Raw genomic sequence first — 10032 nt, 5'->3', positions numbered from 1 at the left:
TAAGACTATTGTGACCCACCACAAGCCTACGGGGAGTGGCGGGAAATAAATCTAATTAATAATAATAATAACAATAATGAATCCTACTATGGTAAAAATAAATAATATTTTATCAGTATAGTGCCAATTGTTCACAATTTGTGCCTTTATTATTATTGGTGCTATTATATTTCTAGATAATAATAATGCTTGAAGTGCTTTGTTTGAAAAAGAAAATTGGCAAACTGAAGATTATTGAAATGATTCTTATCTGGAGGTCCATCTTTTGAACTTTTATATTTTTGATGCAATTTTTATCAACCATTTACGCTCTTGTCATATAATAGAAACAATGAAGATACGATTGTCTACTTGAAACTGTTATATACCGTCCAGGGTATGTTTTAACATCCTTACTAAATATGCAATTGTGTGGTAGTTATGTTCATGTTATAGCTCCTGATGAAATGAATTTGGATTTGGCCTAACACAGTGTCTGACTTATTTACAGTGTATACCTTCCTTGTTGTTTGGAGTCTCCTCAGGGCAGGGATCTCTCTCCTTTATTCAACTCAGATAATATATAAACTGCTTTTCATGGTCAAAGATCTTTTTCAAAGTGGCAAACAAATGGCTGAAATATTGCCATAAAATAGTAGCAGAGATATCCTTCTCTAAATTCATTGAAATTGATGGGGTTGGGAGGGTTTGACTCTGCTTAGGATGTGACAGGCAACTGGGCATTCAGCATTTCTTTTCTTCCAAAGGAGAGGCAGGTTGGCAAGAGCGTGGGCTGAAAGTGGAGCTTGCTAAGCCCTTGACAGCAGCTGATCTTTTCTCCCTCTTAATCTGCACTGCAGTTCTTTCACTGGGAGGTTTTGTGCAAAAGTATTTATTTCTCCCGAATTCTTATAATCTTTGGGAAATCAGTTTGCTTTTACTTGTGAGAATCCCAAGTGAATAATGCATGCAGTTGTAGCTGTGGCATCTTAAAAGGCTATTGCAAAGCTGGGGAAAAATAAGGTCAACAAAGATAATTAAGAGGTTGAAGCACCTTTCCTAGGAAAAATGCTCAAGAGGCTGAAATTTTTTCAGTTTCAAAAATACAACTCAGAGGGACATGATACAGGATCATGAAATTATGCATCAGGTGTAGAAAGCAGCTATGGAGAAGTATTTTCTTCATAATACAAGATGTCTGGGACACTTGATTAAGTTGTTGGGCAATAGAGTCAGGATGGAATTCTGGATTCAAGGAGTAATTAAAGTGTGCAATTCACTGCCAGTGGGAGCAATGATGGCCAGGAAGAGAGATAGCTTTTCAAAGGGATTAAACAGGTTCATGCAGGAGAGGCATGTCAGCGGCTTACTAGTCATGATGACAAAAGGGAACCTCCACATCCCGATGCAGTAAACTTCTTAATACCAATTCTATAAGGCAACATCAACGGGAGACTTTGGATTCAGTACCTTCTCTCTTGGCCTTCCAGGGCAACTGTGTGCTACAGACTAGAATGGTCTGATTGCTCAGGGCTCTTGTGATGCTATACAAGAGGAAGCTGCCCAGTATATCAGCTTTGTTAGTCAGGTTGCCAGCTCTGGGCTGGGAAAGACCTGGAGACTTTGGGGGTGGAGCTGGGAGTGAGCGGGATTTGGGGCAGGGAGGGACCTCAGTGAACTGTAATGCTATGAAGTCTACCCTCCCAAGCAGCCATTTCCTCCGGGGGAACTGATCTCTGTCACCTAGAAATGAGTTCTAGAACTGGGGGATCCACAAGTCTCACTTGACATCCCTAATTGTCATGCACACAAAAGGGATAATCAGTAAGTGGTTTCGTTGTACATTGGCTCAGTGGGATGGAACACAAGAAGGTAACGGCTTCCCATAAGTCAAACCTCTTTGCTGTCGGTAACATTAAGCACCAAAGGGCTCCAGATCCTAACAAAGAACAATGGCATTTCTGTTCCAAGACTGTCCCCTGATGGGCCTTAACAGGTTCCTGTTTCTATTGGAGCAGAGAGAGAAAGAGAGAACAAAAGAGCATGCCTGCAGGTGTGTGTGTGTGTGTGTGGGGGGGGCTAAATTCCTGATTGCTTCAACCTAATCAGCCAAGTCCTTAGCTGCAAATCTTTATTGAGATGTTCAAGTCTTTTAGGTCTTACCATTCCCCTCTTAGCTAGTGACTTCCTACTTAATCCTTCCTAGGGTTGTTGCCTCTAGCCTGGAAAATCCCTGGAGGTTTGGTAGCTGTGTATGGGCAGGGTGGGAGCATGGGCAGGGAGCTCAGTGGGGAGGTGATGCCCAAAATGCACACCCCAATGTTGCCATTTCCACCAGTGAAACTGGTGTGCTGCCCTGCTGGGCGGCACCAACACAGCTGGGCAGTAGAGTGGGATCAGAGAGCTTGCCACAGCTCAGAGTTCGTTCTGGGAGGTCGGGAGCCAGAGAAGTCAGAATTTACTGTGAATCAGAGTGGGGAGCGTTGGCAGGCAAAGCTGGGGTCGAAAATCTACTTTTGATATGGCATTTTTGCAGGTCCTTTAGCTACAGCATAGAGAAACATGTGTCTTTAAAGGGAGCCACTTTATTAGACATGGATATATAGACAGACTGCGCATCGCACACATGCAAAACCCTCAGATTCCCCCCCCTCTCGCAGCAGGCTAACTGGGACCACTCGTGGCCTCTTTGTGCTGCTGGATAAAGTAAGTAGACAGGGCATTCAGGGCTTTGTAACGGTGAGAGATGGAGTTCTTCACAGACTTGGGCAACTCGGCATACCTGTGAAGGGCCAGAGAATGGGACAACCTCAAATGAAGTCAGAATCTTTTGAAAACTCAATCACTTGTTCACCGCATTCAATAGAATAAATTTTACACGGCACCACTCAACCTAAACTAGCCCTCCCCACAAACAGTAAGAAGCATTATGTTCTGCATCCTGCGTTCCCCCTTCGGAAATCTCAGTACAGAAGAGATGGTGTGTCTGTGCTGCTGGCAGCACCATCCTAAACAAAACTACATCCTTGTAAACACAATGAATTCAATGGGACTAGAATGGTGTGGTTCTTCTTAGGATTGCTTATTCCCCCAACTGCTATTCAACTAAGACAACAGAATCCAGGATCTTCATTACAAGATAAGCCTCCTTTACAGCAGAACTGGCAGTTCCCTGGAACAGGTTGCAAGCATACAAACTGGGCATGGGTTATCCTTTGTAAGGAACCATGATGATTTTAAACTACATTATTTACTTATGCATCATATGGCATGTGTGTTATGTTAGCTAGGACATCCTAAAAATTTTTAGGCTGCCAGGCAAAAGACGTTCAGAGGTGGTTTTGCCATTGCTTCCCCCACGTCACAGTTCAGGTATTCCTTGGAGGTCGCCCTTCCAAGTCCTAGCTAGGGCCTCCAATATGTGGCCTCCAAGATGTGACAGGATCGGGCTTGCCTGGGCTATCCAGGTTGGGGTCCCTCCTCAGTGTGATGAAATCATTAGCTTCCCCTGAACACAGAATAACTCCTCCTTTGTCTTGGTGGGATGCCTCCTGGGGAGGACCCCATAAAACACCTTCCAAGCTGATCCAAACCTAGCCTTGGCTAGGCCATATGCATGCCTTCCAGCTTCTGGCAGCCCTTTCAACTGCATGCTGGTGTGCCAGGTTTTAAAACTGCAAAGCAAGTAAGCAACCCACTTACGTCTGGTCATATCCTTCTGGCTGGAAGCACGGATCCCATCCAAAATCTCTGGGTCCCCTTGGATCAACTATACATCCCTGTAAGCAGATGCATAAAGGGATTTTACATGGCAGTCTTGAGAGCCAGGACAAGGCTCCCTTCCTGCAACTAAGAGGGCAGTCACTTGTTGGGGGCCTGCAGTAGTCCAGCAGTTAAGCTGAGGAATCAAAGTCCAGGATAGTCGCCAAGAAGCTGAACTGCAAACTAGGAAGTTCTTCAGTAATCTCTCGCCTTTGCTGTGAATTCATCAGGTGATCTTTTAGAAAAAGAAGAGCTGGGTTCTTTGTACCCCGCTTTTTATTACCCGAAGGAGTCTCAAAGTGGATTTCAATCATCCACCCTTCCTCTCCCTGAAACAGACACCCTGTTAGGTAGGTGAGGCTGACAGGGGCTCTGAGAGAATTGTGACCGGCCCAAGGTCATCCAGGTGGAGGAAGAAAGGAGACTCAAACTCGGTTCTCCAGTCTCCACTCAACCACTACACTAAGCTGTCTCTCTTTCTGGCTATTAAACCTCCATTTTCCCATGTGCAAAAGGGGAATCATAATCCTGTTGAAGGGATTACTTAAACCACTTGACTAAAGAGCTACAAAACTGCTACACATTACTAATTTATTGGGCATGAACGTGGCTGTCCATCAGCTTCCCATATAGTGCTTTCTACAGGACGAGTGTCTGGAGAAACTTGCCCAGTTCCATTCTTCTCTCGCTCAGATGCACCAAAAACACTGGGAGGCAGTGGAGGGCACAGGCATTTGGAACTCACGTGAGTCTGGCCTTTGAATAACTTCACTGGCTCTTCTGGATTCCCGGTGCTGAAGGCAAACGTGCAGAGGGCATAAGCAGTCTTGTCTTCAAATCCTGCCAGCAGTTTGTACAACCCTAAGCAACAGGAAAAGCAATGTCAGAAGTTTTCTCCAGGAGAAATAGACAATGACATTGAATTAAAGACGTGAAGCATGCACCCAGGTAGGACTCCCACATTTCCCGAGAGAATCAGAAGCACTTTATCCTAGCAGTTCATGTGGCACATGCTGTGGGCCCCATAGTTCCAGAGACACTGTAGTGCTGTATGGCTTGGGGAGCTTCACACTGTGATTCTGATCTTCATCCTTATTTGGGACCACAAGAATGAAAAAAGTGTGATAGGCATGCTGTTAGTAACTGAGCATGCACATTGCTCATGGAGTATGTGTGCAGACAATAAGTTGCATAAGCATGAAGGCCTCCTTAGATATTGGGGCATTGCGCTTGTATGTCCTGCCACAGTTCAAGAAACAAAGAGGATGAAGGGTGCCTTGCTGTTCCTTGTGCAGCACAAGGGACAGTGCCATTTGTGCTCTACTAATGCACCATGAATCCTTAAACTGGCTCTGGTGCTGCAGACCCTGCAAATCCTTAAACCAGGGCTGAAAAGGATATAAGACAAAACACTCAACAAGATCACAGGAATTAAACTGCGCTCAGTTTTGCCAGGTTGGCATCTGTCCAGCTCTATTAAAAAGTGTCAGTCAAAGCTGAAATAGAAGGAAATCAGAAGAGTCCTGCTAAGGAAGAAGAAAGATGGAGCAGAATTCTCTCTTACCCCGGAGGGACAAACCAGAACCAATGGGATGAAATTAATTCAAAAAAAATTCCATCTAAACATCAGAAAGAAGTTCCTGACAGTTAGAGCTGTTTCTCAGTGGAACAGGCTTCCTCGGGAGGTGGTGGGTTCTCCATCTTTGGAGATTTTTAAACAGAGGCTGGATAGCCATCTGACGGAGAGGCTGATTCTGTGAAGGCTCAAGGGGGTGACAAGTTACAGTGGATGAGCGATAGGATTGTGAGTGTCCTGCATAGGGCAGGGGGTTGGACTAGATGACCCAGGAGGTTCCTTCCAACTCTATTATACTATGAACAGATTTACAGCTGATTTGAGGAAGCAGAAAGTCTGTGAAATAGAAAATTTCAGAGTGCTACATCAGAATAAAGTCAATTGCATGGGTCCCCAACCTTACCAAGCCCGGGGGCCCTTTGGGAATATTAGCTGCCAAGGGGGAGGGACTTAGCCAATCACAAACCAATGGGAGGCCATATGCCATGGAGCCTCCTAAAATGGAGGCAGCTGTTTCTGTATGGGAATTACTAACAGGCACAAAGGGAATGCCTCCAGGACTCTTCTGAAGTGCTTCCTGCTGCAGCTAGGCAGAGGAAAGCTAAGAATCTGCTTTGGGGAAGAGGCATATGAGGTCAAGAAAACCATCCACTAGCCTCATGGAACCCCCAGTGCAATGTTGGGAATCACTGGCTATTGGAAAAGAAACACACAAGCTCTCGGACTTAAAAACAGGGATGAAGGTGATGGGAATGGCGGCACAACTAGAGCTCCTGTGGATACAGAGCTGTCGGTCTGAGCAGAGCAGTACATGCTGAGTTGCTCTTCAAACCGCCAAGCAATCCAGGAGCGTGTCCCCTCTGGCAGTAGCAGAGCAGTAGGTACATCCCCAGGCTGACTTACCTTCTGGTTTCAGCTTCTCCAGAAACCATTTGCTGAAATGAGAAGACACAGATCATTTCCTTCCTGACTGCCAATCTCATCCCAATCACAAGGAAGCCTAAGCAATTTGTCCACCTGCCAGGAAGGACTTGGAAAATCATGCTCAGGCTCCCTTTGCTTTTGCTCATTGCAGAGAGGCAGGTACAATAGCTGGGATGCAAAACCAAGAAGCACCCAGGAATGTCAACTCAGCCAAAAAGGTTAGAGGCAAGAACCATCCCCTAATATAAGCAGCTCCGCCTCCATCCTAACTCAATCTGCCTCCCCCTCCCCATGATGGGACTAAAAACTAAACCAGGTGGCCAGTTTGGTGTGGTGGTTAACAGCAGTGGCCTCTAATCTGGAGAGCCAGGTTCGATTCTCTACTCCACTTTCACAGGCAGCCTGATGGGTGATCTTGGGCTAGTCACAGATCTTTGCAATGCTCTTTCAGCCCCACCTACATCACAGGGTGTCTGTTGTGGGGAACGGCAGGGAAAGGTCTTTGTAAGCCACTTTGAGCAAAAAGATGGAGTACACACCCACCCCTTTCCTTAACAAAACTGTAGCACCCCAACCTGTTGGGTACTGTAACTGCATGCCAGAGGGTCTGGAAGGGAAATGGTTAAGAGAATTATCTCACTGGGTACACTTGGCTCCATCCTTTCATGGATTAGATGTTGAGTCTCTTTGGCCCTTGTTTGTCTTCTTTTCATCTTATTTAGGACCTTCTCTGTAGCAAGTTAACCTTTTTGATGTTCATCTGTTCACAGTACGGTAAATTTACATGAATATGACATGTAAGGCGCGCTTCTATTTTTGTAAGTAAAATTTCTTTCTCTTGCTACCATTTTGTAATTTATCTTTGTAATTTATTTGTAATTTTTGTAAATTATTTGATCTTTGTAATTTATTTGTAATCTTTGTAATTTATTTGAACATCTTTGTAATTTATTTGAACATCTTTGTAATTTATTTGAACAGCATTTTCCCCTTAACTGGGAAATGTAGAGTGTACTTTGAAACTGTTTCTGTGCTTCCAAGGCAAATTGACTGGGCAGATAGCACTGGCAGAATTCAAACAGCCCAATTAAATGTGTTTTATTTTTTAAAGATATCAGCTATGTTCAAGTGACTCAACTCCTACTTACATATATGGCCCCGGGAGCCCTCCAAGGGCGTTGAAACACAAACAGGTGTCTTCTACTATAACTGGTCCCTGGACCTGTTAAATAGAATACAGGGAAGAAGGTCTCAGCAAGCAAACTGAGGTGAAGAGCTCCTAGATTAGATTACAGAACTCCTTAAGATCTCTAACAATGCCTTGTGGGTAGGTTTGTGGCCTCCATGCTGAGAAACACCTAATTTTTTTTTGGGGGGGGGGGGATAGAGCCATAGAAGGGCATGGGAAATAATGAAAAAGGAGCTGTTTTTTGTACCCTACTTTTTACTAACAAAGCATTCTCAAGACAGTTTACAATCCCCTACCCTTCCTCTCCCCACAACAGACACCCTGTGAGGTAGGTGAGGCTGAGAGAGCTCTCAGAGAACTGTGACTGAACCAAGGTCAGCCAGCTGGCAGCATGTGGAGGAGTGGGGAATCAAACCCCATTCTCCAGATTAGAGTCCACCACTCTTTCACTACTATCCCACGCAAGCACCCAATGAATTGCCCCCCCCCCCGTTCCAAAGCAGCTACTTTCTCCTGGTGAGCTGATCTCTGTTGCTAGGAGATCAGTTGGTAAGCCCAGGAGATCTCCAGCCACTCACTGGAGATTGGCAACTGTTAGATAAGATCAGAAAGAAGCACCTGCTTTGCTGCTTCTTGGCACTTCTGGATAGAAATATCATCAGGCTCCCCTTGGTACTCAGGCACTGCAGAAAGAAAAAATGGGTGAAGTTAACACGGAGCAGCTAATAACACAGTATTTATTTATTTATTAATTATTATATTTCTACACTGCCCTCCCTTGCAGCTCTGGGCAGTTGACAGTATAAATTCATGGTTCACAGTTTCATCCAATTTTTGGTAGAGATGCAACAAACAGCTCATTAACCTGTACATTAAAAAATGTGCAAGTTGTAAACAGCTGTTAAGAATACAACCCCAGGAACTGTCACTTGATGAAGTGGCTGCAATTAGAAATAGTCACAGAGGTGGGCAATGCAAACAAGAAGAAAACTCTGTGAGTGATACAATACAGTGGTAGTTTACCTAGATCTAAAAAGACAATTTTCAACTGTCCATGAAAGGACTAAGCTTACATTACTTACAGTCTATTTTCTTTGCAACCAGTCTGTATGGAAAGGAGTCCCCTAGGATCTGAATCACCTGCAAAACAGGAGAGAGGGGTTGCCAGGCTGCAGGGCCGAGAAGGAATTCACTACAAAGTAGGGGAGACCATCCATCTTCTATCAGTGATCACCAACCTTTTTATCACCAGGGACTGGTCAACGCTTGTCAATTTTACTGAGGCCCGGGGGGCGGGGGGTAGTCTTTTTCCAAGGGACATCACCGCCACTGCCTGAGCCTCTGCTCCACTTGCTTTCCCGCCGGCGCCCCTGACTCCCCGCCGCTTGCTGGGGACGCTGCCAGCAGCAGCTGCGCAGTGCCACAGCGAAAGGGAGCCTCAGCCATGGTGGCTGCATGAGAGCACCAAAGGTGAGCTGGTGGCAGACTAGCACGGCAGCCCATGAGGCAGCAGCCGGGGAGGAGGACGAGCTGCGGCCCGGTACCAACTGATCTACGGACTGGTACCGGTCTCCGGACCGGGGTTGGGGACCAGTGATTTGTCGTTCACCATACCAAACTAGACAAAGTGGCTGCATGGATTTTTCAGCCCCAAAAAAGCCAGGACTGTTACTCTCATCCACTGGAACCTCCACAATCTCAAATATGAGCCAGTACACAAAAGTTGCGCCGGCGGGACGAAAGAGCCTCAGTCAATGTATTCTTGCACAGCAAGAGATAAAGAAGTAAAGAGTATGATCCTGGGTGAGAAAACCTGAACTGGCATTCTAACTCTTAAATCTCAGAGAGGGCAGCTTTGGGTACATCTGTCCTATAGCCCATCAGTTACGTTTCATTTTGTTTCTGATTTATTGTTAGCCCTTATGTTTTCTAAGTTCATTCTTTCACACTTTCAATACCTTTGCACAAAACAACATCACCAACAAAAAAAGAGACATGAAGGAAATCTGAACATAATTAGAACAAATGTTAAGTTCCGTTTTAACCGACAGAGCATACTTTTCAAACCAATATTAGCAATCCTGATTCCTTCTGATTTGATTTGATTTAAAGCAAAATCCAAATTAACACATTGCAGTAGGATACGAGTTCTGTTTCCACCTTACACTGCAATCATAGCTTCCTATTCTAAATCAGTACAAGAATAGCTATGCACTGCAATTGTAAGTTGTTTTATAAGGCGATACAACTAGAATTACTACTATACTTTGCAACTACACATTCTTATTACGGATTAGGGCAAGTATCACGATTTGGCCCTGGCCCATTCCTTCTTTTTAAGGGGCTACGGAGGCTCAGAGGAGCCAACCCTACCACTCTTTCCCCACCTCCTCCAGTTTCTTCGCATTGCCGGTGACGAACACCACGCTTCTCCCGGCAGCCGACATTCTCCCTCTCGCGGTTCTGCGCAACTGCAGGTGCTCAGCCAATCACAAAAAAGCAGCTTGTCTCCCCCGCCTTTCTTGAACAACGGCAGCACGCAATTTGATCCCTTTGCTACGATTGGCTTCGGTGGCTGCTATTCAGTCAGTCTCCAGCCCAT

At 45.2% G+C, this 10032-nt stretch overlaps 1 protein-coding gene across 1 annotated transcript; it reads right to left on the bottom strand.

Annotated features, from left to right (window-relative positions):
• Nucleotides 1–2546: 2546 nt before the first annotated feature.
• Nucleotides 2547–9947, bottom strand: ITPA (inosine triphosphatase). The gene is made up of 8 exons (XM_077332577.1): nt 9818–9947; nt 8513–8570; nt 8049–8113; nt 7390–7463; nt 6221–6252; nt 4487–4602; nt 3682–3758; nt 2547–2761 (listed from the first exon to the last, which is right to left on the bottom strand). The coding sequence occupies exons 1-8, from the start codon at nt 9875–9877 to the stop codon at nt 2644–2646; spliced, it is 600 nt and encodes a 199-aa protein (XP_077188692.1). The 5' UTR covers nt 9878–9947; the 3' UTR covers nt 2547–2643.
• Nucleotides 9948–10032: the final 85 nt, after the last annotated feature.

This window comes from Paroedura picta, chromosome 4, assembly GCF_049243985.1.
Source record: "Paroedura picta isolate Pp20150507F chromosome 4, Ppicta_v3.0, whole genome shotgun sequence".
In the NCBI taxonomy this organism is placed as follows: domain Eukaryota; kingdom Metazoa; phylum Chordata; class Lepidosauria; order Squamata; family Gekkonidae; genus Paroedura; species Paroedura picta.
This window is presented reverse-complemented; position numbering and strand designations above follow the sequence as displayed.

Excerpts from the sequence above, each read along its gene's own strand:
- ITPA (XM_077332577.1), bottom strand. The coding sequence starts at position 9,877 with ATGTCGGCTGCCGGGAGAAGCGTGGTGTTCGTCACCGGCAATGCGAAG. Across the intron at positions 7,464-8,048 it reads GCCAAGAAGCAGCAAAGCAG|GTCCAGGGACCAGTTATAGT; the intron begins GTGCTTCTTTCT and ends TCTATTTAACAG. Across the intron at positions 4,603-6,220 it reads GGAGAAGCTGAAACCAGAAG|GGTTGTACAAACTGCTGGCA; the intron begins GTAAGTCAGCCT and ends CCTGTTGCTTAG.